This window comes from Paroedura picta, chromosome 8 (assembly GCF_049243985.1).
Source record: "Paroedura picta isolate Pp20150507F chromosome 8, Ppicta_v3.0, whole genome shotgun sequence".
Classification (NCBI taxonomy): Eukaryota; Metazoa; Chordata; class Lepidosauria; order Squamata; family Gekkonidae; genus Paroedura; species Paroedura picta.
This window is the reverse complement of record NC_135376.1, coordinates 53,085,252-53,112,981: the sequence shown is the minus strand read 5'-3', so window position 1 is coordinate 53,112,981 and position 27,730 is coordinate 53,085,252. Positions and strand designations below refer to the sequence as shown.

At 47.4% G+C, this 27,730-nt stretch overlaps 1 protein-coding gene across 4 annotated transcripts in view; it reads left to right on the top strand.

Moving 5' to 3' along the window:
* The window catches only part of AFAP1L2 (actin filament associated protein 1 like 2), a 98,116-nt gene that overhangs the window by 42,049 nt on the left and 28,337 nt on the right, over positions 1 to 27,730 (top strand). For all 4 annotated transcript variants that reach the window (XM_077349832.1, XM_077349831.1, XM_077349833.1 and 1 more), the window contains 4 exons: positions 14,836 to 14,964; positions 16,586 to 16,663; positions 18,512 to 18,606; positions 25,746 to 25,836. In XM_077349832.1, the coding sequence (XP_077205947.1) occupies positions 14,836 to 14,964; positions 16,586 to 16,663; positions 18,512 to 18,606; positions 25,746 to 25,836 (393 nt within the window). The remainder of the gene's footprint in view (positions 1 to 14,835; positions 14,965 to 16,585; positions 16,664 to 18,511; positions 18,607 to 25,745; positions 25,837 to 27,730) is intronic.

Here is a 27,730-nt window from a genome sequence, read left to right as displayed (position 1 = left end):
CTTACAACCCACAAGCAACAAGGCCCATTGTCTGCTGCTCACTCTACGTATTCCATCTCTTATAGAAAGAGAAGGTCAGACTGTTCAAGCGATTATAGCAAATTTATGCATTTATCCAAGGTGTGATTTGAGTTACTGAAACGACTTTTACTTACTTATTATTTATAGCTCGCAGTGGTTTATAGCAGGATAAGAACAATAAAACATAACATATAGTACCCGTTGCTGAAACTAAACCCTACAAATCAAATCGTCTCAACCAGACCCAGCCCAGCCCCCTGCCTTAGGGCAGATACTCAGAGATCTTCCTTCCTGGCCATAGCTACAATGAAAACGTATTCATTTCTCATTTATTAATGACAGTTTGTATTTCTTCCCTAAGTTTGTACCAACAGTTGTAAAGTTCTCATTTCCAAGCACCAAAACACTCATTGCTTTTGGGATTACAGTCATTTGCTATTTTTTTTACTGGAAAGTCCCTTACCAAAATGAAGTTTCTATATGTCCTCAAGCAATATGCTCTGCAAATGACTGGTGTTTTCTCCCTAATCTTTTCCTCTTGTTCAGACCTCCATAACCTGTGACTCACAAAGGCAAAAGCAGCCCACCAACCATATATATATATGCATTCCTGGCCCAGGCTTTGTGCATTATTTATATTGCAATATATTAAAATTCTGGATTTATAAATTCAGTGAGTTGCATACAGTTCTGCTTCTGAATAAGGAGTCCAGGAGATTATCTAAAAACAAATGTATGCAGCAAACCCTGTAGAACAAATGCTTAACTGGTCCAGGTCAGTGCTAGGATGGGAGGGTATTGGGAACTCCTTGAATGCTGCCAAACATATTCTGGAGGGAAGGTAGTTTGTAAGTTTAGTACATAAACATTGAAAAAGCGCTAGATACAGGAGTATCCACATAATTGTTCTGCTTATACAAGTTTTACATTCAGGAATACAGCTGCGAACCAGATTTCTAAACTGTGTTCTGAAAAACTCAAACTATTTACAATGTTTTAGAAAATAGTTCCATTTGCAGATCCAGTTTTGAGTCAAGATGAGTCAAGTTTGCTCCTGACAAGTTCTATCGCTCTTATAACTATCATGCTCACTGTGGAACCCTCATTCATGCCCCCCTCCCCCCTCTTTTCTTCCACTAGGGTTTCAGACACTGGTGGGCAACAAACCAGGTTACCCGAAGAAAAAGAAGACTTGGTTTTTATGCCCCACTTTTCACAACCCTGAGGACTCTCAAAGTGGCTTACCATCTCCTACCTTTTCTCTCCCCACAATAGACAGCCTGTGAGACAGGTGGGGCTGACTGAGTTCTTGAGAGAATTGTGACAAGGAACTGCAGCCAAGGACACCCAGCTGGCTGCATGTGGGGGAGTGGGGAAACAAACCGGGTTCTCCAGATTAGAGACCACTGCTCTTAACCAATACACCATGTTGGCTCTCCTACTAAGTCTCCCACTATGGCACATAGGGTTGCCAGGAGGACTCCCACTATAGTAGGTAGGGTTGCCAACCTCGAGTCCTTTCAGAACTACAACTGGTCTCCAGACTCGAGAGATTAGTTCCCCTGGAGGAGAAATGACAAATCTGGAGCATGGCATCTGTGGCATCACATCCTTTCTGAGCTCCCTTCCCAAATTCATCTTGTTCCAAGAAACTGTCCCCAAGTCTCCAGGAATTTCTTGAGCAGGAAGTGACAACCCTACACACAAACACAGAATACCTTGATCAGGAAGATGCCAAGAAAGAAACTGCTATTCTGTTGTACATACCAGGGTGTGGCTTTAGTTCATAGAAGCATAGAATCATAGAATCATAGAGTTGGAAGGGGCCATACAGGCCATCTAGTCCAACCCCCTGCTCAACGCAGGTTTAGCCCTAAGCATCCTAAAGCATCCAAGAAAAGTGTGTATCCAACCTTTGCTTGAAGACTTCCAGTGAGGGGGCGCTCACCACCTCCTTAGGCAGCCTATTCCACTGCTGAACTACCCTGACTGTGAAAAACCTTTTCCTGATATCTAGCCTATATCGTTGTACTTGAAGTTTAAACCAATTACTGCGTGTCCTCTCCTCTGCAGCCAGCAGAAACAGCATCCTGCCCTCCTCCAAGTGACAACCTTTCAAATACTTAAAGAGGGCTATCATGTCCCCTCTCAACCTCCTTTTCTCCAGGCTGAACATTCCCAAGTCCCTCAACCTATCTTCATAGGGCTTGGTCCCTTGGCCCCAGATCATCTTCGTCGCTCTCCTCTGTACCCTTTCAATTTTATCGATGTCCTTCTTGAAGTGAGGCCTCCAGAACTGCACACAGTACTCCAGGTGTGGTCTGACCAGCGCCGTATACAATGGGACTATGACATCTTGTGATTTTGATGTGATGCCTCTGTTGATACAGCCCAAAATGGCATTTGCCTTTTTTACCGCTGCATCACACTGCCTGCTCATGTTTAGTTTACAATCCACAAGTACCCCAAGGTCTCGTTCACACACAGTGCTACCTAGAAGCGTATCCCCCATCCAGTAGGCATGCTTTTCATTTTTCTGACCCAGATGCAGAACTTTACTTATCTTTATTAAATTGCATCTTGTTCTCATTTGCCCATTTTTCCATTGTGTTCAGATCTCGTTGAACTCTGTCTCTATCTTCCGGAGTATTTGCCAGTCCTCCCAATTTGGTGTCATCTGCAAACTTGATGAGTAGTCCCTCCACCCCCTCATCTAGATCATTAATAAATATATTATTTATTAATTCGGCTGAGCACCGAACCCTGAGGTACCCCGCTACTCACCTCTCTCCAGTCTGACGAAACACCATTGACAACAACTCTTTGAGTGCGGTTCTCTAACCAATTCCCTATCCACCTAACTATCTGAAAATCCAGATTGCAGTCCTTCAACTTATCCATCAGAACATCATGGGGAACCTTGTCAAAAGCTTTACTAAAATCCAAGTAAATGACATCAACCAAATTTCCCCGATCCAGCAAACCTGTTACTTGGTCAAAAAAGGAAACCAGGTTGGTCTGGCAGGACCTGTTGGAGACAAATCCATGCTGACTTCCTTGGATCACCAAATTGTCCTCCAGATGTTTGCAGATCACCCCCTTTAATATCTGCTCCATTATCTTCCCCACAACAGAGGTCAGACTCACTGGTCTGTAGTTTCCCGGGTCATCCTTCCTCCCTTTTTTGAAGATCGGAATAATGTTTGCTCTTTTCCAGTCCTCCGGGACATCTCCAGTCCTTAAAGAGGTTCCGAAGATGATGGATAAGGGCTGTGCAAGTTCTCTGGAAAGTTCTTTGAGTACTCTCGGGTGCATTTCATCTGGACCAGGGGATTTGAACTCATCCAGTGCAGCTAAATGCCTCTCGACAACCTCTCTATCCATGTTAACCTGCCACCCAGACACTATCCTTTGGCTACAGCCATCTCTAGATGTGCCTAAACACTTTGACCTGTGGGAAAAAACAGATGTAAAATAGGCACTAAGCCTTTCTGCTTTCTCTGCATCTTTCGTTAGAGTTTGTCCATCCGCACCCAACAGCGGGCCTATTGCCTCCTTTACTTTACATTTGCTCCTCACGTAACTGAAAAATCTTTTCTTGTTACAATGGGCTTCCCTGGCCAATCTTAGCTCACTCTCAGCTTTGGCCTTTCTGATGATTGATCTACAGTGCCTAGTAACCTGTAGGTACTCTTCTTTAGAGCTCTGTCCTTCCCTCCATTTCCTGAACATTTTCCTTTTCTTTCTTAGTTCCTCTTGAAGTTCTCTGTTCATCCAAATAGGCTTCTTAGAGCTCCTGCAGTGTTTTCGTATTTCTGGAATAGTCATTGATTGAGCATGCAATAGCTCTTGTTTGAGTTCATTGCAGTCATGAGTGGGCAGCATGGAAGAGCTTGCTTGTTCGAATAAGTATGCATTTGGTTCCTTGGGAAGATCAGCCACCCAGCTGTTTCAGCTGCCACTGTCAACACATCTGCTTCTTTTCATAGTCAGAATAGCATTCTCCTTCTGTCATCTTAATCTACTTTCCCTTTCCCTACAGCAGCCCACGCTTGTAAACTGAAGAATGTGCCTGGCAGGATAGTTGGAAATCCACCAGCAGCGCCAATCATTCAGTAACCTGAATGCTTACTCTAAATCAGCTGCCATTGATAATGTTGGCCTATGGATTTTTCCATACAAGATACAGAATCAAGTTCCAGTTTGAGGGCCTTCTATCATGGTAGCCTGTCAGAGAAAAGGAGAGTACCAATTTAGAATGTTTTAGACAAGGTATAATTCTGGCCTTTCAAATAATCTTTCTCACTATATCAGGAGGATATTGTATTGCTCTGAACAATTACAGTTTACTGTAGATATATAAAACATATCAAAAATTTATTTATTATTTAAATGTGACTAAATGTCACAATTAATATACTGCATAAAGATGAGGACACACTGTTGAACAGTTAAAAGTTTTCAGTCTTGTAAAGTCCAACTCCATATCCAAATATTCTACCTTAGACTGTTTCTTTCTAAATAATAAAAGGAGTGACACCTAGGCTCCGGAGCTGTTTGATCCATCTCTCCCCTCTCTCACACAAACACACACATTCAGAAACCTTCCCTCCCCTCATCTCTCTCCCCTATCACTTCCCCGACCTACTCCCCAGTCCCTCCCCCCCACACACAATCATGCACACAAAGAGTCCTCCCCTCTCCCTCTTTACCTGTTCTCCCAAGAGGCCCCCAGCCTTCTCCAGCCTGCAGGGTAGCACCTGCACCTGTGACATGGCCCCTGGAGGCCTGGAAGGCAGCAGCCTCTGCCCCGGTCCCCAGAGGCCTGTGGGGTGGTGCTACAGCTTTGGTCAGGCGTGCAGCTCCCACCCCAGGCCCCAGAGGCCTCCACCTTCACTGGCTGCCTCCCTCACTCACTTGTGGCCAGCTGTCATGACCCCCCCTGGTTCATGCCATCCTGTTCCCGGCTACTCTTGCATATTTTACTTTCTCAGGCCTCTTCTCACCCAAGGCCATAAAGCAATAAACCTGTCCTCTGAGATGTTCCCTCCCTTCCTGTTCTCAGCGGGCGAGGAGGCCCAACAACTGTATCAATCTCACTGTAAGTGTCCTTGCGGAGACAGCCAAATCTCAACAATGTGCCATCTCCCCGATAAGGCACCTGGCCATCTGGTAGCCTGAGAACAGAACCCCCTTTTGCCTCTCGACCCACTCTCCCGCCGAATCTCCTGTGCACCCCTCCCTTATTTGGTGTACCCTATATCTACCCCACCCGTTTCACTTGTACTTTGTTATTATCAAGATCTTTGCTTAGGAAGATCTTGGTCTGCTTTAGCTTTCTGTGGACTTTGCCTAATAAAGCTCTTCTTGGAAATTTGCAACCGACTGTTGGATTTCGGATGTGCTTTCACTTGGGACTCCACAGGCTGGGCTCAGCCTGATTCCTGACAAATTGATAATAACCACTTCTCCCTGTTAATCCATCCGTTGGTGCGCCTCGCTTCCCATGGCCGCGGCAGCCCCGGAGGACTCAGGGTTAGACATCGTGGAACAGTCCCCGGACGGGGGCCGGCAACGCCTGATCATCCACGTTCCCATCGAAGAGCGGGCGGAGGACGGCGCCACCACGGTACCGTTGACCACCCCCCCAGACGCCGGAGCCGGAGACGCCCCCCCCGACACCGAGGACCACCGATCCCCGCCATGCCAGAGCCCCACGAAGGAGTCTGCGAGTGCGGCGGGGAAATCGCCCCCACCCTCCCTCGAGGAAGAGGACGAGGACCCTCCCAGCGACCCAGGAGATGCGGACCGTCTGGTCGAAATGGGGCGCCAGGTGGGGGTCGACTTCACCAGAGAAGGACCTCAGCAACTTGTCCCGGTCGAAGAACTCGAGAGCCTGATGCTACGCGTGGGGGACCAACGACGAGAAAACGAAGCCCTTCGCCGGGCCCTGCGCCAAGCCGAGTCCCGTCGGGAGCATTGGAGCGCCCCCCACGACTCCGAGAGGGAGAAGAGAGGCCGACTCTCCCTTCCCGCATCACTACCAGGCAATCCAACTGCCCAGGCCACCCGAGCTGCTATGCGCCCCCCTGTGGGCCCCGCTGTCAAGCCCAAACACCACAGCACCCCGTCCCTGGGGTACGGGACTCTAGACACCGGGGGGACCGCGACCATGGGTCTGATCTCGACGTTCGCTCCCCCCAAACACCTGACCTACTCCCGTCCAGCCGGAGCCATGACCTGGCTGGAGGAGGAAGATGTCGACACCGGACCCGAGCTCGAGCCGGGACCCGATCGGGGCGCAGCCTTCACAGAGATCCCCCCTCACCACGAACCTCGTCGTCGGAGGAGGGAGGCCTCACCATCACGTTCCCGGCCGGGGGGCCAGGACCCCGTCACGTTTCTGTCGGGCCCCTGGGGGGAGCCCCTGACGAGAACCCCCACTCCCCCGAACCCGGCCCCACCGCCCCGCGATCGTCACCTGGCCGAGGACTGGATTCATCCGACAGCCCCGAGGAGGGGGACCTATGCTCCGCTTGCCGCAGCCGCCCCACCTCCCCAGCCCCAACCTCAACCACCGCTCGCCCCACCACCCTCGCCGGTCCCCCTGCAGCCACCCAATCAGCCGAACAACGGGGCCGCCCGCGGCGGCCGCCACGACAATTTGGGGGGCCGGAAATTCAAGGTGAAGTTCGATGGTACTTCGGAGAGACTCACCTATTTTTTGATTATGGTGGATGGCTTCTTGGCGGAATGGGGCGATACGTTTACGGACGAGGCCGATTTAGTGCGCACGCTGGGCTGCAACCTAGAGGGCAAGGCAATGGACTGGTGGGTCACCCAGTACGAGAGGGGGACGGCGGCAGCCACCTCCTTAGAATCCTTCAGGGCCGCCCTCCGTACGGCTTTCCGCGACCCTTTCCGTGAACGGAAGGCGACGGAGGCACTAACTAAGCTGAAACAACGGGGGAGGCCCCTGATGGACTATGTAATCGACTTCCGGGCCATCTCGGACCGAATCACTACCTTAAACGAGACCCAAATCATCAACGCCTTCCTGGACGGCCTGGACCGCCCAGTGGCCGACGGGATTTTCAACCGGGGGCCACCTGAGGACGGGGACCTCCAGCAGTGGATTGACGCCGCGGGGGTGATCGAAACAAACCTCGCGAATTACCGTGCCTACCAGCGTCGCCAGGAGGCGGCCCGCCTGCTCCGTTCGTCGCGATCCGACAAGACCCCAAGTGCCCCGAAGCTGATGGCCTCACAGCCTGCCCCAACCAGTGCGCCAGACAGGGAGAGGCGTAAACAATCGGGACTCTGCCACGAGTGTGGGGGGAAGGGTCACTTCGCCTCGGTGTGCCCGACGCGCCTGGCGAAATCCAAATCCCCCCCCCAGCAAGATAGAGGCCAGCGCCCCCCGGACAAGCGCCCGGCCGACCGCCAACGTCCGTCCGACAAATCCGCAGGAAAGTCCGGAGGGACCCGGGCGCTCCTCGCTCCTGTCTCCCCCGCGACTGAGGCGGAGATTTCCTCCCAGACCAGCCCCGAGTCCTCCCAGTCGGACAGCTCGGGAAACGAGGACGGTTCGTCATGCCGGGCGCCCCTCGGCGGACCCTCCCTGTCGGCACTCCGGCGCCCCCAAGACGAATCCTACCCCCCATCCTCCTCCCGGCGGTACTAATCAACGAGGAGGCCGACACCCGGGTGGAGGTCCAGGTCTGCGTGGACTCCGGCTGCTCCACGTCTCTGGTGACCCCCGGAATCGCGCAGGCCCTCGCTGCCCGCCAGGAGGACCTGGCTAAGCCGATAATAATGCGCCAGGTGGACGGCGCCCCGGTTGGGGGGGACGCCATTCGTCACGCCACCAGCGCCCTGGCCCTAAATCTGGGGTCCCACTGGGAACGAATCTCCCTCACGATCGCCCCTGTCGCCGGCTTCTCCATCCTACTCGGCATGGACTGGATGGACCTTCACCGCCCCGAGATCGACTGGGACGAGAAGCGCCTCATTTTTTCCCACCCGAACTGCAAGCTGCACTTCTGGTATCGGGACCAGCCTGAAGCGCCGCCCGTGGCCGTTGCGGGGACCGTAGTCCCGTGGTCCGAGAGCCCAGCCATGCTCAACCCCTGGCTGCGGGCGATGGGCCTCTACTCGGACCCCGATGACGCCGTCCCGGCCTGTTACCGCGACCTCGCTGAAGCCTTCTCGGAGGAGGAATGCAACCAGCTGCCCCCACACCGCCCGACGGATTGCGCCATCGAGCTGGTGCCAGGGGCCAAACTCCCGAAGGCCAAACTCTACAACATGAGCCCGGCAGAACTTCGGGAGCTTCGCGCCTTCGTCGACAAAAACCTAGCCCGGGGCTTCATCCGCCCGGCCACATCTTCCATGGCAGCGCCAGTCCTGTTCGCCAAAAAGAAGGACGGCACCCTCAGGCTTTGCACCGACTACCGGGCGATCAACGCGGTCTCCAGGGTCAACGCCTACCCCCTTCCCCTCATCAAGGACCTGCTCAGCCGCCTGGGGGAAGGGCGCATCTTCACCAAACTGGACTTGCGAGACGCCTATTTCCGGGTCCGCATCGCCGAAGGGGACGAGTGGAAAACGGCTTTTAACACCCCATTGGGACAGTTCGAGTACCTCGTCATGCCGTTCGGGTTAAGCGGTTCTCCGGGCGTGTTCATGAACGTTATCAACGAAGTTTTGCATGATTTGCTGTACCGGGGGGTGGTGGTTTACCTGGACGATGTGTTGATTTATTCCCGGGGGGAGGAGGAGCACACAGCTCTCGTCCGAGAAGTCTTACGCCGCCTGGCGAAACACAAGCTGTACGCCAAACTCCCGAAATGTGAGTTTCACAAACCCCAGGTCGATTTTTTGGGCTACCGGGTTTCGGGGGAGGGGATTGGGATGGACCCCGCGAAGGTCCAAGCGGTCCTCGATTGGGAAATTCCCCGGACCCGTAGGCAGCTTCAATCCTTCCTCGGGTTTGCCAACTTCTACCGTGACTTCCTCCCCGGGTTCTCCAAGGTGACCCTACCCCTCACCGACCTTCTAAAGACCAAGGGGAAGGGGGCCAGGGATGGCCGTCCGGGGGCGCCACTACCGTGGACCCCGGACTGCACGCAAGCCTTCGAGCACCTCAAACACCTGTTCACCTCCGAGCCCATCCTGGCCCACCCGGAAATCGATAAGCCCTTCGTGGTGCAAGTCGACGCCTCCAACGAGGCGGTCGGGGGGGTTCTCCTCCAAAGGGGGGAGGGGGGCAAGCTCCGGCCCTGCGCCTACCTCTCCCGCAAGTTCTCCCCCACCGAGCGGAACTGGCCCATTTGGGAAAAAGAGGCGGCGGCGGTCAAAACCGCCCTGTCCACTTGGCGGCACTTCCTAGAGGGTTCCCCCATCCCCTTCGAAGTCTGGACCGACCACAAAAACCTCGAGGCCCTGCGGAAACCCCGCACGCTCAGCGCGAAGCAAATTCGGTGGGCGGACTTCTTTTCCCGATTCGATTTCACCCTCGTCCACATCCCGGGGCGCAAGAATTTCATGGCGGACGCCCTCTCCCGCATGTTCCCGGGAGAACACCGCCCCTCCCGGGTGGACACGGTCTTTACCCCCAAGCAGTTGGGGCTCTTGGCTCAAACCCGCAGCCAGACCAAGGTAGGGCGCCCGGCCCAGGGCCCCCCCCGGGTTCGCCAGGGCCCCCCACAGGGCCGCTCTCCATTCCCCTGTCGGAATTCCGGTCGGCCCTGGGCCCGGACCCGCAACTCGCCAACCTCCGCTCGCAGCTTCGTGCCCACGAGGGGGTCTGGTACAAAGGGGATCGCCTGTACGTCCCCGCCTCGATGCGCAAGACCGTCCTGGAATTGTGCCACGACAGCAAGGCGGCGGGCCATTTTGGCTTCCTAAAAACTTGGGGGCTGCTTCGCCGCCAATTCTGGTGGCCGGGGGCCCGCCGTGACGTGGGAAAATACGTCGCGGGCTGCCCGGTGTGCCTGGCGCACAAGCGGGGGGTGGGTAAACCCCAGGGTCTCCTTAAACCCCTGGAAATTCCCGGCCGCCCCTGGGAGATCATCTCCATGGACTTCATCACCGACTTGCCCCCCAGCCAGGGGAAAACGGTGATTTGGGTGGTGGTGGACCAATTTTCGAAGCAGGCACACTTCGTCCCCTGCCCAGGGTTGCCCACTGCGCAGCGCCTGGCTGAGTTGTTCGTCGCCCACGTGGTGCGCCTACATGGTTTCCCCCGCAAAGTGATTAGCGACCGGGGGGCACAGTTCGTCGCCAAGTTCTGGGGGGCCCTCATGGACCTGGCAGGAGTGTCTAGGGGGCTAAGCTCCGCGTACCACCCCGCCACAAATGGTCAAACCGAAAGGGTTAACCAAGTGCTCGAGCAGTACCTCCGCTGCTTCCTGAATTACCATCAGGACGATTGGGTTTCCCTCCTGCCCCTCGCAGAGTACGCCTACAACAACGCCCCGCACTCAAGCACGGGAAAGGCCCCCTTTGAGGTGGTTCACGGCTACGCCTCGCCCCCCTTTCCCACTCTCGCGAAGCCGCCGGGCGATCCCGCAGCCTCCCCGCCGGGGGTGGACGAATGGGCGGCCCGGGTGCGGGAGGCCTGGGGGGAGGTAACGGAGTCCCTCACTAAGGCCAAGGCTGATTTCAAGAAATGGGCTGATCGCAAACGCCAGCGCCCCCCTGACTATGCAGTGGGGGATGAGGTGTACATCTCCACAAAAAACCTCAAAAACAGGCGGCCGTGAAAGAAGCTAAGCTACCAGTTTGTGGGCCCCTTTAAGGTAACCCAAGTGCTGAACGAAGTCACCGTGCGGGTGGAACTCCCAAAAACCTACCGCAAGGTTCACCCGGTGTTTCATGTTAGCCTGCTCAAAAAGGCTCCCCCACCTGATAAGTGGCACCCCCAGTCCCGTCCACCTCCCCCCGTCATGGTGGGGGAAGAAACGCACTACGAATTGTCCGACATTGTCGATTCTCGCTTTTTCCGCAAACAATTGCAGTACTTGGTTTCTTGGAAGGGTTTCCCCGACTCTGACAATGAATGGGTGGATGCGGAGGACGTCGCCGCCCCGATTCTCCTCCGCAAATTCCACTCCCGCTTCCCCGACAAGCCGGGCCCTACCCCCATAGCTGCGGGGGCCTGAGGGCGAGGGGGACGGGGGGGGGGAGCCCTAAGGGGAGGCGAGTGTCATGACCCCCCCTGGTTCATGCCATCCTGTTCCCGGCTACTCTTGCATATTTTACTTTCTCAGGCCTCTTCTCACCCAAGGCCATAAAGCAATAAACCTGTCCTCTGAGATGTTCCCTCCCTTCCTGTTCTCAGCGGGCGAGGAGGCCCAACAACTGTATCAATCTCACTGTAAGTGTCCTTGCGGAGACAGCCAAATCTCAACAATGTGCCATCTCCCCGATAAGGCACCTGGCCATCTGGTAGCCTGAGAACAGAACCCCCTTTTGCCTCTCGACCCACTCTCCCGCCGAATCTCCTGTGCACCCCTCCCTTATTTGGTGTACCCTATATCTACCCCACCCGTTTCACTTGTACTTTGTTATTATCAAGATCTTTGCTTAGGAAGATCTTGGTCTGCTTTAGCTTTCTGTGGACTTTGCCTAATAAAGCTCTTCTTGGAAATTTGCAACCGACTGTTGGATTTCGGATGTGCTTTCACTTGGGACTCCACAGGCTGGGCTCAGCCTGATTCCTGACACCAGCACCCTGGCACCCTTCACTTCCATCAGCCACCTCCCTTGCAGATGGCACCTCAGCCTCCACTTCCTCCAGCTGCCTTGCTCACTCCCTCCTTTTCTGGTGCGCTCCCTGGGGCGGGACTATGGATGTCATATCCATACCCATTTCCATCCTAGGAGGCACGCCAGAAGATGTGTTCCGCATCAATAAACTGTTTACTACAAAATTGTATTTTTTTTCTTTCCTCTCTGCTAACCTTAGATACCTGTGCTACAGAAGTAGAGAAGAGTAGGCTGTTTGTTTTCCCTAGTGCCTGTCTCTAGTGCTGGATATGTTCACACTTTTGCTTGTCAAAAAATAAGGCATATATACTTTTGAATGACATAACTATGCCAAACACTGTTAGATGCAAAGTAATAAATTATTGTTCTGTATTGTAAAAGCAGTAGAATAAAATTAGATGCATTAAGATAGTATGTCATACATTTTAACCCCTACCTCTCCATTTTTTCGGAGGGGGGTGAGAACAACCCAGGGGGGGGGAAACAGGCTTCAGATCTCCACAATTTTACATCTGTTGAGGAAAGAAAAGAAGATCCCCCCCCTCGATAGTGATTCTGCTTCAGACCTAGCACTCTGAGGCCTGTTTCATGTGTATAAGAAAATCAGTGTTGAATGGGCTGCTCTTCTGAATGCAGTTGATCATATTTTTCACTGTTAACCTGTTTTATTTATGTACTAGGGGCCAAGCCCATTGCATTCAGGAATATAGCAGCCGCTAGATTGGGGGTTGGAGTGTAGAAAAGCTCTCTGGATTGCCTCTCCCTCCCCCCAGGACCTGGAACGGCTGCAGGCTGGAGGGCTCCAGGAAGGGAACTCAGCAGCACAGGAAACTCACCGGCAGGGGCAGTTCTCACACAGCAGGGATCTGCAGCCTCTGAGCTTCGGTGGGAACTGGAAAGAAGAGAGTGTGGTCAGGGGTGGGGGACAGGAGGTGACTGGCTGACTGCTGGACAGACAAGCAAGCCGGTTGGAGGAGGAGGCACACAGGCAGGACAGTTGCCCTGAGTGGGTGGTAAGTGCTGAGTGGCATTTAAGCCATAAGTTACGCTCCTCCTCCAAGGCCTTACCAGAAATATATTATGTGGAACAATTTTACTTCATTTATACTGTGCCTTTATCCCAGTGTGGGCCTAAAGTGGTTTACATTGTTCTATCATCCTCCTATATTGAGAACTACTTGCAAACAGAAAACAGTCACAGCAGGGAGACAGTACTCTAGCCCAACTTGAAGCCCATTGTTATGCTTTTCTAGTTTTACAGAACTGACTTGCTCTTTATGAAAAGTCATGTTCAGAGCTGAAATCTGTCACCTGCTGTCCAAAATGGCACAATGTATTGTACTGCTGCCTCATTCTCCTGACGGCATGACACTTCAGCCTCTTTGCCAATAAGTAGGCAAGCCTGGGGATCCCCTGAAATTACAGCATATTGCCAGACTATAGAGGTCAGCTTCCCTGGAGAAAATAATGCTTTGGAGAGTGGGACTCTTTGGCATTGTACCTCATTGAAGTCCCCAGACTCCATCCCCAAATCTCCAGGAGTTTCCCAACCTGGATTGGCAACTCTATCTCCAATCCCACGCCAGTAGTCAGGGGAGAGATGGCAATCTCACCAATAAGCCACATTTTCTAGTACTCAGTGTCTCAGCAACTATCTTGCCTTTGGCCTGATTTTTTTTAACTGTGTCCATCTCATCCAAGGCCTGGTGCTTTGTGACCTTCATCATTCTATCATCTACCCCTTTAATTCTATTCTGCGCACTGCACCTGCATTTCTCTGCAGTATTACCTGCTCTTGGTTGCCTCTACTGTCTGCTCAATTCATGTTTATATTTCTTCTTCCATCACTTCATTTATGTTGAAGTTTAGGTTGTCAGCTCCTTGTGCCAAGGACTGGTTTCTTTGTTGTTGCCATGTAAAGCATCATGCAGATTCACAACATTGTAATAATAAGTAAAATGTCTGGCTTCCTATTGTTGGCTTCTCTTATTAAATACAATGAGGCCAAAGGAGCCTAATATAGTTTCTGGCAGATGTTTGTGCTCCTAGAGAACCCAAACTGCTTCCCTCTGTGGTGCATAGTGCTTAATGCTTTACTGAGCAAGTCTACTAAAGAAAACACAGATTTAAGTATAGCCTTGCTGTCCAATACTGCCGTCCACCCATTCATAGTCTTTGCTTCTATTTCTTTACAAAATAATGTTGTTTTTCCCTTTCCTTCCTGAGTTATTTGTGTGTGTTTGCCCTCTATTCTGGCTCTGTACAGTAACAGTAGATTGGCAAAAAGGAAGTAGGAACACTTTTATTTACAATAGCCAAGTAAATTTCATCTATCATTTGGATGTGGACATAATATACCCTTGGCCAGTTCTTTGTATGTGTGTCTTCTTCAAATGCTGTTTTGATCCTCTATATGAAAATGAGATGTCCTGAAGATAAAATAGTGCCTTTGAAGGGAATGAATTTTGCTTCAAACAGGTCTTGTCCAGATAGAGTTTTCCAGAATGTCCTAGCAGAAAACCCACTGCTTCCTTTCCTTAGTTTGAACATCGTTGTAAGGTTGATGAAAACTGAAATGAATAACAGAGCAGTAGGGGTCTTAAGTATATCATTGATATGAAGGCTTAAAAGTTATGTTGCAGCAAATTTCTGTGGGGTAGAATTGGATGCAAATCAAAGCCTGCATAAGACTTAGAATAGATTTTGACTCACTTTTCAAATTACTTTGTCACAAATAGCAACTTGAATTGTGTTTGTGAGTCTGAAAAAGCCTGTAAATGTTGGGTGAGATTTTAGTATTTCACAAAAAAGTTGGAATGATCTCTTTTGACATTCTCATTGTCTAGGATCTTGAATAACAATTGTTCTTGCAAGAAATCTTAGCTGAGCTGAAACCAGGATGATGCTAAAAGCATAAATGTTCTAAATTCTATAAATGCCAAGAGATTAAATTGCAGCAATGAATGTGAACCTTTTGATTATGTCCAACAAATAGCTACAGTCTATAAACAATCAAGAACTTTTATTTTATGTTTCTTTCAGCTCTAGAACAACTACTTACAGAACTTGAAAGTTTTCTGAAGATACTGGACAAGGAGAACCTCAGCAGCACTGCCATAGTGAAGAAGAGCTTTCTCTCTGACCTCCTTAGGCTCTGCACAAAATCAAGTGGTAAGCATATTCTTATTAAGGAGCACTGATTTCAACTGAGCTGAATCGAGACAACCATTATCCTTCTGTTACCCACATTAAACCATGTCTCCATCCCTCTGGAAATCTGTAGTGGCCTAGACCAGTGGTCCCCAACCTGCGGGCCGCGGCCCGGCGCCGGGCCGCAAAGGCCATGGCGCCGGGCCGCGGCTCCCTCTCCCCGCCCCCCCCCCCCCCGCAGTAAGAAACTTCCCAGGCCGCAAGCTTGTGGCCCGGGAAGCTACTTACTGCGGGAGGGCGGGCAGGGAATCAGGGCCGGGCCGCGCCCGTGCAGGCCGCGCCCGTGCGGCCCGCGGGCGCGGCCCGATCCGTGGGTGCGGCCCGCGGGCGCGGCCCGATCCGTGGGTGCGGCCCGCGGGCGCGGCCGGGCGCGGCCCGTGGGTGCGGCCCGCGGGCGCGGCCGGGCGTGGCCCGATCCGCGGGCGCGGCCCGAAGCATGGGCGTGGCCCGCGCGGGCGCGGTCCCTGCGGGCGCGACCCGATGCCCTGCCGGTCCCCAGCCTAATAAAGGTTGGGGACCACTGGCCTAGACTTTATATCAAAACAGCCATAGGGATTCCCAAGCATAGACAAATTGGATGCAAATCAAAGCCTGCATAAGACTTAGATTTTGACTCACTTTTTTTTGCCTGTTATTACTACATATTTTATCTCTCAAGAACCTTTTCCGCACCAGGAATCTGGTGCAGCACTCATCCAGTTGCGAGGTTAATTTCCACTTCTGGACAATGTTGGCGTCAGTCTAGGGCGGTCCCAGGCCTGGTGTGACGCAGGCCCTCATTTGCCCCACCTCATTGATCCCATTGTTTGGAAGCAGAAATTAGCCCGACAACTGGATGAGTGTTGCACTGGGCTGGGTTCCTGATGTGGGAAAGCCCAAGCTGCATCTACGGCCTCTTCCATTCCATGCTTGATGACCTTCTTATCTCAGGAGTAACTTTTGGGGAGATCCAAGGAGCTGCAACTGTGGCAATAATGTCAACTTTGCAATGACAGGTGTTGATTTTTTTTAAGTGCTTATTTTAGCATACAAAAATTGCTTACAGCTGTGCTGGTCCAAAATCCAAATCCAAACTGCGGGCCACAGCATTCTTTTTACTAGGACCAGCCAAAATGACATAAAACAATGAGTCAAGATTTCAAATTCTCCAAAGCATGGAGATGCTGGAAAGAGAAGGCTTTCAAAATCATGGCCTGAAACCTCTCTTTTTCTTCCCCCAACCATAAAAAAAAAACAGGTGAGGAAGAGGTGTGGAATATTCAAAATCTGGCACACTAATTTCTGGCATTTTCACTGGTCCTAACAAATGGCGATATGTGGATTGTGGTTTATTCTAGCATAATCTGCTGCTCATTCACATGTTTAGCTCCTTTGTATGTAAAGAGAGGTTTTGGAAGTGTCCATTAAGATGCCACTGAAGTGCAAATCAGTCAAGATGAGATCACCCCTTACTCTAATGCTACGGAAAGAGGGAACAACAACAACAAAAAGTATAGATCAAATAGTTGATTCAAAAATCCCTCCTACAAATGCTTTGCTCTGCATGTTTGCTAGAATAAGGAGTTTATTCTTTGCTTTGTAGGTGGCGATGAGGAATACATTTACATGAACAAAGTCACCATCAATAAACGGCAGTGTGAACCAGAGAAAACAGAGAAAGGTAGGGATTTAATGCTTTTAGTTTCTATGATTTCATTTCTCAGACAGGAAAAGACTAAGGGATATAAATGAGATTTTTCATTTGAGTATTTAACAGTGATTTCAGTCCGTGTAGAAATGAGCCAGAGAGTGCATCACGATTCCTGCGTATGCAACGCAAGTCAGGTTGACTCTCTCTACTTACATTTTCAGTGCAGTGCAAAAAGGCGATGGATCAAACCATTTCAGCAGCCTTCCGAGAGGGATATACCCAAAGGGGGAGTTATGAATAACTTCAAAACATGAAATGTTAGTGTAGCACATGCAAAATGATAGTGTGTAGTCTTTTGCAATGCAGAATATTCCAGCAAAGTGTAGGCTAAAATAATTATTAGTGCTCCTAATACTAAAGGACAGAAAATTACTACATATTTTAAAGTTAACCCAGTGTTACCTGGATGGCACTGTAATAAAGGGTAGTGAACTGATGCTTACTTCCATGCACAGAGCGTATCTTGTGCAAAAAACCCACACCCATCAAGCATACACTGCTCCATACGCCATGATTCTTCATTGATTAATTCTCCACATGTATCCAATGTGGTATACTCTAACACGTTCACTGATTCATTTCATCGTTCTGCCACAGCCCTTCCTGGCTTTGGCACTTGGATGCTTTCAGTTTTTTAGTTTATAGACTGAGTAGTTCAGAGCGTGATGCTGTTACCTCCTGCACCTCCATTAGGATGTGAAGATGCAATGACCAGGAAAGCAGAGAGGCAGCAGATGTCCAATTTGTCAGACTAATAAAATCACGGCATATTCTGGAGTATGTTCTGCTGCTTCTCTCCTTGTACCAGTAGCCCATTACAGGATGTCAGTGCAGGGCTGTTGATATGGCTGTCCGGACACTGGCCGAAAGGGACTGATGTAATTCTTTTATTTTTACATCACAGAAACATGCAGCAAAACTAACAGTAGATTCTTTCCAATTCAAGCTTAGAATGCCCCAATTTTGAACAGCAGTTTTGCTAGGCAATTATAATGCCACTTCAGAAATGACGTTTCTTTTGCAAAGATGGCAGGATTCGTTATTTTGCCCATGATTACTTCATGTTTAAAAATGCCCAGAACCATTCAGAAATGTCGACCTTACCTCATGGGTAGAAATGATTGACAAGAGCTTTGATGCATGAACACAGACTCTTGTGTGGTAAACATTTTAAACAGCTACCATGTGGTTTTTAAGCAGCAGCCGTGTGGTTAGCTGTTTCCAGCCCTAGAGGAGAAAGCCTTCCATTAGCTGTCAGAATAACCATAGTCCTCTACTCCCTCCCTTGCCTAGATTTATTGTCTAATGTGGACTCCTGCATTGGGGAGGGGGGGGAGGAAACGCATTTTGTTTGCAGACAAGATGATGAATTGACCAGAAATGCTTCCCCCCCTGCTGAGCCTGTAGCCTGTTCTCAGTGCAGGTTGTACTTCATTGAACTGTGGAAAAGATTGGATTGCCTGCAAGTGACAGCCGCCATCCACAGCAGTAATGACAGGGTAAATACTTAGGGTGGCTCAATATAGACAGGCTGGTCTTGCAGGCAGTTGGGTTATTTTTAACACATTTTTGGTCTTCTTCAGGTTTTCAATGTCAAATGAAAATATGCCAAAAAACACATGAAAACATATCCTAAACTGTGCTTAAAAAAAAAAAATCTTGGAGGCGATAGCAAATGCCATTTGCTCTCTCTAATTATCTCTCTGCTTCCTGCAAAACAAAATGTTAGCATCTAAGAAAGTTTCAGAGCACACTCTGCGTAATGGACAGGTTGTAAGGAAGAACCACATGAGGTTGTTGTTTCTGTTTGGCCCACAGGGCTGGGTCAGAGAGACTCCTTGAGCAATGGAGAAGCGGAACAGCATTTGTCTCCTCCTCAGAAGACCTTGCCCGACCTCCCGCCACCAAAAATAGTAAGCCCCTGTTTATTCTTTTGCTGCACAACAAATGTAATGTGCTTTCTGTGATGGGGTGAATGCCCTTCAAAGCATTAGATTAAATCCAGAGAGACTAGGGCAGAGTCTGCATTTACTTTGTTTATTCCATTGTCAATCCTGTTGAATTCAGATCGATTTGAACTCGAGTCTTCCTCTCCCCCCCCTCCCCATTGAAACAGGAAAGTCTTCTGCATGTGGTTAGGGTGGCTCAGAAGAGGGGGGAAGCAAATGGAGACTCTTTCTTTGTTTTCTTGAAGGGGGGAGAGGATCAAAGAAGTCAGAGGAGGGAGGAAAAAAATCCTTTCTTTTCTTGAAGGTGGGGGGAGGGGAACGAAGAAGGCACAAAAAAAAAATCCAAGGCTGACAGAAGTTGAGAGAAATTAGGGGCTTCTCCTTTAAGGCAGGTTTGTCACATGACCACCTGTAGCCAATCATGGGTCCTCTACCACGGAGGAGAGCCTAGATTCAAAACAATGCGATTTTATAATATATTCAGGATTAAAAGCACTCCAAGATATAGCATAATAAATATAGGGTCACTCCGGATCAATCCTTCTTGCTGCAGAAGGAAAATTTAAATCGCCCCAAATCCAAACGGAAATCGCATTCTGTGTAGAGGGCAGGGACTGAATCGATCTGGGGTTGGAATAAAAGCTCCGTGCAGTTTACACCCTGGTTTCAGCTCCCCATTCTGTAATAAACCTCCTTGGAATGTCCTTGGTTCAGCTGCTATCTATTAGTCAGACCGCTTTCACAAGTCTGTGATAAGGATAAACTGGAAGGGAACCACGTACTCTGCCTTGTGCTCCTTGGAAGAACAATGAACTCTAATATTATAGAAGGCAAGAAGAAATCTCAGTCCTTTTCCCAACACTGAATATAATAACAGTAATATCAATAATGATAATATTTATTTATCACATTTGTATACCGCCCTCCCCTGAGGCTCGGGGCAGTTTATAACTGTAGGGTAGTCACTGGCAACTGTTTTCCTTCAAATACCAACTTCACTATGATCATTTTGTTCACTCTCTGTTGGGTAATTTGTCCAGATGCTAATATTAAACAAGCAGGAATTTGTGCACAAAAAGGGGTGATTTCACTGATTTCTCTCACAGCATCCCTGAGGTTCCCTACCCGCCCAGAAGCAGCATAAGGGGATATTTTGGGCTGCAGTGGGAAGGGGATGGGAAAGCTGTACTTCTATGTAAGAAAGTTTCAAATGGGATCTCATTTTCTTGGCTGAGATCTTCCTGATCATGACAGAGTTTCACTTTTGACACAGAATGTTAGGAGACTACCCCAAGACATCCCAATTTGTAGAACCGGGATTTCTGCTGATCAAAAGGCTTATTGTGCTTTAATACCTTCTTGGGACTTTGAGTAGTCATGTCACATTCAAGAGAATAATCACAAATACTTTGTTAAAAAATAAAACCTAGTTATTTCCATTTGCATTTAATTTAGCTTCCAATTTCTATTAACAATTTCTATTAACAATTTCCATTAACAATTCCCGCCCCCCCTTGTTTCCAACCCACCCATTTTCCTTTCAAACACAGTGAGACTAGCCACTTGGATATTAGACAAGAGTCATAGGGAAGCACATAGGGAAGATTGTGCTGCAGAATGTAAAAGACTTGAGAGAAGACTTGTATGTGGCTATGAGGTGGAAGGAATAGAAGGCCTGTGGGTGGCCTGGTGAGGAAATGGTTCAATGAATTACAGTCAAAGGGTGACCTGAGGGATGATCACTGTGAAAGGCCTCCTTACAGACAGTGCTGCAGGGGATTTTAATGACTGAGTGTCACTACAGGGTCATGGGGCAAAGGAAGTCTGAGCCTTTCATACGGACTGCTCTCATTCTAATGGATACAGTTCATCATTGGAGATTTTCTAACTAATGTTTCTGGCTGAGTATAGTAGGCTATATATTTTATGAAAGACTTGTGTGGAGAGAGAGGCCCCTTCCCTTTCTGTTTAATTCATGTGTTCGTTTGAATACTTTTCTGTTACCAGGGTCAGCGTATGCGCTTATGAATGGCCCACATATATATGATCTAGACACTGAATCCAAAGGGAATTTAATGTTTTTTGTATACACAGCTCATGATAAGATTGGATAGAAAAGAATAAAGGGAGACGTCATTATTGTAACCCAGATACAGAGCAGCAGATAAAAGTATTATGATCGCTTCCCTGTGTTGTAAAATAAGACAGCAAGTCTAGGGAGCTGAGTGTTTTACTTATGCCAAAACACAATACAATTGTGTTTTACTTGTGCCAATTCAGGTCATTTACTCTGAAAGATTCTAGTGTCCAATTGTAGTCATTTTAATGCCAAATGATGTACCTGCCCCTCATGACCTAAGGAAGCTATCCACCGAGAAGCAGAGAAAGATATAGTGCTGTTATGTCTGGGGTGGAGAAAATTGGAGAGGAAGTTCAGAAAGAGGTTTGTTTAGACAAGAAGGAGCCTTTAGCCAAGGGAAGAAAAGTGAAGAAAAAGGCTACGAGGAACCAGTGGGGATCAACCCCAGCTGGTTGTAGCTCAGGATGCAAACAGAGTAAGACTGAAGCTAAGAAGCGGGAGCAGGAGGAAGATCATGGAGATTTAGAAAAAGCAAGTAGAAGAGGAGGAACTGGGTCATGTTCAGCTCTCCTGAAGAAGAGATTCTATCCTCGTATGTCAGTATTAAAAGTTTTGAGTATAGAAACAAACACAAAATGGAGTGTGGCTGTGGAAGCTCATGTTACACTTTCCCCCCTTATTCATGGGCCTGAGGAGGTGCTAAAATCTTCCTGGGATAAGTGTTAGTAAAATACCATTGGCTGAACCCACCTTGGGTGGCTGGCAATGAAAGGTAGGTAATTAGGTTAACTCATGTCTGGTGTTTTATTTGGAATGATTAAGCATTTGCTTAGGTTTCTAAAGACATTGTTATTGTCAGGGATATTCCTGGATAGTCTGGAGTTTCTAGTGATTTTCCTGCAAATGTTGGGCATTAGTCATGGTGTCTGGCGCCTTGGAGGTGCACAGAAAACATCTTGTTTATTATGTGCCTCAATTCCTATGTGAACTGGGTTGTTTTCTTGTGCACTGGCCTCTTGATTGCATATAGCATGAATGAGGTTCTCTGGTTCGGTATCAATATGGATTCTTTCTGCATTTCAGGCTGTGCAAAGTCTGTGAAGGGATAAGAGCCCAGCTCCTACAAGGGCTGTTTTTTGGGGTAGTATATTCTCATGGAAGAAGTAGTGGTGGTACCAATGGAAGCAAGTATCAATAGGCTGCTAACTTGGCTGGATATGGGTAAAGAAATCATGCCTTTGTTTTGTCTGTTAAGAGGTTGGCAATAGTATTACTGGAAAATCTATATTTGGGTTCAGTGAAATATTCACCTAGCATTGGTGTGGGTTCTGTGGGAAAGTTTCAAAAATGCAATAATGCAATTTTTTCCTGAAACTCATACAAGCATAAATCATAATTTCCCAGCAACTTCCAGTTCCTTCTTTTAGAAAAACACTAAGGAGTAATGGATAATTTGAGTTATCAACCATTATTGGCATTGATTACTGACCCCTGGTAGAACTTGAGTTCTTCAGTAGTGACATTTTAAACACTTCAGTAGTGACATTTTAAACATAGTTTTGAAAGGAGTAGCTCTGTCCAGTTCTGTTATCTTTTCTTTGTGCCACAGAGTGTACAAAAAGTCAAACCCAAAAGTAGAGATATTATATTTTCTGCCTAATTAAATCCATAATGCATGCATGCCTGTCCACCAAAGGCTTGCTGAATATGCTCCGTGTACTGAAAGAAATTGTGTGTGTGTGTACCCCAGAGGCAGGGGCTTCTCAGTAGTGGTGTCTGCACTATAGAACTCACTCTTCACGAAGGTGTGCCTGGCACCAGACATGTTCTCTTTAGTCTCTGGAACTGTCATGCAAAAATCTTGTTACTCTTGTTTGTTTCAGACCACTGGCTGGTTTTAAATATTGTGTCCATTTGCTGTGGTTATAGGCAATTCGTGCTGAATTTTGAATGAATCAAAACAAATGATTTCACTTTCTTAATCTGATGTTTTAATGCTTAGTTATTCAGTTTTTTAGTCTGATGTGCTAGCTGTATAATGTAGTATCTCATGAATCTTTTATGCAAGAGAATTAATAATTGACATTGGGTGCAGAATATATGTATGCAGAAGATGCTTTCATGTGTGGATATGTATTATGTTCAGAGTTCCACATATTTTGACTTCCCCACTGATTTTTCCCCCTTCCTGAATTTTGCAGTATGTGTAGAAAAGGGCATTCTGCCATCATACCAGATTATGTATCAGCAAAGCAGTTTTTCTGCCTTCTGCCAAATACCAGGATAAAAAGGCAAACACATCCCGAGTTTTCAAGAACTTTTAGAACTGGAAAACTGTCTTCTCTGACTTTTGGTTAGGCCTTACCTTCCCACCTCCTGCAGAAGCTCAGTAGAAAGAAAAAGACACACTCCTTTTTATGTGTTTTGTGTAGCTCATTGAAATCTAAAAGGGAATGATATTTTTGTGCTACACATGTGGACAAGATCTTCAGAGCTGCAGGAAGCCCCATGAATGGATTTGTGAAAATCCCAATGTTATGAGGAAATATGCAGTATGTGTTCACATTTGATAGAAATGGTTGAGTGGATGTAGGCATGGTGCCTTCCTTTGAATCAATGTGGTGAGACCTGTTCATCTCCATGTAGTGCCTTAATTGTCACATTGTGACATTGCCTACCCCAACCAGCATCAGCCAATTATGCAAAGAAGGTGATCTTCCATTAGTGTGGTGGGTGAGAACTTGCTGTTGGCATACCATTCTCAGAACCATCCCTGTAGAATACATTAACATCTGCTTCCATGCAAAGTGTGTGTATGGAGAGGTGGGTTCAGACATGGAGCCTTTATTGACATGGCAAAAATAAAAGCAAGAATAAAATGTAGTCACTAGTCACAATATACAGGGATGAGTTAATTTGCGTGTCCAAATGTATCGGTTGATAATTGGAGCATGGAGAGATTACTTGTGTACGGCCTGAAGGCTGGTGACACAGCATGTTTCCTGAATCAAAGCAGGATTGTATCTGGTTGGTGTTTGGATTAGAGACTTCCTGAAAAATCTGTGTATGTTACCTTCTGTTTCATGATGAAAGAAAGGCAGAATATAAATAGTTTCAGGTGGCTAGCCATGTTGGCCTGCAGTGCAAGAGCTAGACTCAGTGTGCTTACCACAACTGCAGTCATAGTTCCTCCAATGGACGTGAGGGCAAATTTCACCCCAACTGAATATAGCATGTTTCTGCACTATCATGCTACCGAAAAGATTCCAGCGCACCACTCTGTGAGGAAGTGATTGAGGTCACCCTTCCAGAGAAAACTACAGTTGTGGACATGGGGACTTTGAGGATGCTTGGACAGATTGTTTCAGAGCTGCCTAGTCAGGGAGAGTGGGTATAATTCTGTTGCGAGAACAGGAAGATGCTTGAGTATGTACAAGGAATAGAAAACAATTGTATTCCGATTCCTAGAGAAGAGAACATAGAAGTAGTCATGACAGTTTCTTGTGTCTGAATCTTTTCAAAGGATCCATGGCATCTGGTTTCCTCTGTCAAGCCTTGTCTATGTATGAGTATAATTTGGCAGCTATCCAGGGATTTTCCAGTGGTTGGAATCTTCTGAAAGTTTTGTTGTGCTTCAATACTAACTGCTTGATCCCCTCCTTTGTGCTGCATTTCTGGGGTGAATATGGCCCTGCAGCACTTGAAAAAGTTAGTTTCCTGATGCTATGTGTGATATTAGTCAGGGATCCATAAACTGACATTGATATTATTTAACTGAGCCCTGAGAACCTGCTAAGTCACAGAAGGTTTTGGCTGCCATAAAGCAACTGCTGATGCAATGCACAGCACTTTAAGCATGTCTGTTCTCACCTACCATACTCACAGCACTATATTGATTGAATTTTTACCCCATCTCTCCTCGCAGGAGGACCTTTTAATCTTCATCACTACCTTGTGTAGCAGGTTAGAGTTGTTGTTGTTGTTGTTACATGCGAAGTCGTGTCCGACCCATCGCGACCCCATGGACAATGATCTTCCAGGCCTTCCTGTCCTCTACCATTCCTCGAAGTCCATTTAAGTTTGCACCGACTGCAAACTCTAAGCAGGTTAGAGTAAGAGCTAGCAACTGGCTCACGATCACAGAATGAACTGAGAAGGGATTTGAATCTGGGTCTGTCCAGTCTCAAGAATGGTGCACCAACCATTGTAGCACATTGGTTGCCTGTAGAAAATAAATGTTTTTGGGGGAGTATGCATTTAAGGTGCAGCTATAATAAACACTATCAGATTGTCTGTGAGGTTACATATCCTGTATCTGTAAGGAACCATAGTGGTCAGTTTACTGACACATCTTCAAAGAATTCATTGCAAGGCAGGTTATATTGCAGAGAAAATCAATACCACGCACAGATCAGAATCTTCTTCAGTGTCACGAAGGAGCATGTCACACAGTGATCCTAAGAGCAGCATACAGGAAGCATAAAAAAGCCTGTATCTCTTTTTAGTCTGAAATAGTGGAGGGCAAGTAAAGGTTACCTATTATTATCAGCTTTTTCCTCCTGACTGTTGTGTCTTTAATATGTAGCCATTTCCCATCACCACATCTACATATCAGTCAAGATTTCAACAATTTTTATTAATCACACTTGATCTACATTAACCCAGAAGCAAAAGTTACCAGAGAGAATTTTCTGCAAGTTTTCATATTATTTATTCATATTTTTATTTTATTTATTCATATTTTTATACCGCCCTCCCCAAAGGCTCAGAGTAAGGCTATGATCTGCTCAAATTGGATTCTTTATTGTCAAATGGAGACACATCCATAGGTAGAGGAGCTTGATCTATGAGGATGAGCTTTCAGGAAGTAAAAAGCTATTAAAATTATTTATTTATTTTCTCTAAAGGGGAATTTCCATTTAATGTAGGAGAAGAAATGTGTAATGCAGATGAATTTCAAAATGTCTCCATGGCTTTTAATCTACAGATAAGATATTGTTGTTTTTATTTATCCATTTCACAGATTCTCGAAACAAAGCAGCATTCAGGCACCAAAGCTGAGTCTCCAGAGGGGTACTATGAAGAAGCCGAGCCCTATGGTCTCTCTACTAATGGTACAGAATTATTACCTAGATGTTACACAGGATTTAATTACTTGGACAAACACTAATTTATCTGAAAATACGGTTTTAATTACCAAAATAAACCCTCTCAAACACACAGTTGCCAATGTGATACATATGCTTCTTGCATTCCCAGTTAAAAGTGCAAGGATCTAGTTTGCATCAATGGTATCATTTTTTTAAATATAATTTTTATTTTATTTTTTGGTAAGTTACAGAATAGAAATAGGAAAAAATAGAGAGTTAGCATTTACAAACATTTCAGAAATTCACCCCGTGTCTTTGGAATTCCTCAGCTGGTCTTTGGTTTAAAATAGCTGTTAGCTTGGCCATCACAGCCAGTTCCCTGATCTTCTCACACCAGGAGTTCATCTGCAGCTCTTGTTGTTGTTTCCATCCAGAAGCAATGATGAATCTTGCCACTGTCGTCACTTAAGCATCAGTGGTGTCATTGATAAACTGGTAGATGCAAAGTTCAGTGAAAGCTCAATGTAACATTACCCAGACATTCTATGTGTATTGTCAAATCTTTGTGAGTGTACATCATAACTATGGAATATTTCCTGTCAAAATGGAAGGGTATGATGACTCTTTTCTGACATCTCTTTTGTGTTGTCTTCAAAACATCATTTTGACATGCTTGTAGGGAGTCCTAATTCCTCTTAATTCCTTCCTTTATAGCACCATGCAGTGTTCCCCTTCCCTCCTATTCCTTATCTTTCTCTTGCATAGTAACATCCAGTGCATTTGCACAGGTTTATTTGTTTCTGAGGTGGCATGCACATGGGGACTCAGCCAGCTCATTATGACTTGAGAGGCCTCTGAGCAATTCCAAAGGAGAAAACGTTTGAAAAGTTGTGTTTTTTTATTGACTTGGTTACTTCTGAGACAACTGCTTGGCTGTTGTATGAAACAGGACTAGATGGTAGACCACTGGCCTGATCCAGCAGGAACTCTTTATGCTGTTATGTTCTGAGGTACATTAGGGGCTGCTTCATGTAAATGTGGTGAAAAAAATATTGGAGAAGGTAACTTTCTCTCCCCATGTGATGAGAAAATATTGGTGAAGATAACTGTATCTCTCCAAAGATGTGTGAATCAGGCTGAGCTGTGACAACGTGACCTGCAGGAGAGTATGGAGGCATGTGTGACCACCAGCTCCATGTTTCCCCTCAGAAAAGCAGAGTTAGATGCACCAGCTGAATCAAAGGAGTGTCTGTTGTTCCACTTTAGCCTCTAATAGATCTAAACGGCTTCCTGACATGTGCCTGCCTGCTGATCAAGGCAGCCTGTGGCATTCTATGGAACAGACCAGGCAGCTCCTTACAGCACAGTCCTCATCAGAGTTACACCCTTCCATGTTTATTAAAACCACTGGGCTTATTGGGGTGTAACTCTGTTTAGGACTGCATGGGTGTTTGCTATGGAAATGATACGTTATTTTTGATTTTGCCACACACTTGAGAAAAAATATAACTGCTCAATTAAGAGGTACAGCCTGCAGAAACACGTGGAAAACTCACTGGGGATGAATGTTTAACTAAACTATCACTGAGTTCAAAAGATAAATGTGCCACATGGCTCCTAATATCCTGACTATTAGCCCATTCCCCCCCATAACAGCCTTGCTGTGTGGCCAGCGGAATACAGACACTTTGTAAATCCTCAGCAGGGCACCCCTCCCTTTCCCAGTTTATTCTCTGTATTAAAATGTATTTGGATGTTCAGTTTAATTAGCTATTTAAAAATCCATGGGTTACATGCTGTAATGGGTAATCTTTACCCATCATTGCGTGATTCAGGTAGACATCTGATACCCTTGAAAAGCAAAGATCTGGGATTACATTTGCACGTAGCAGTCTTATGTTGCAGTCTTACACTTGGG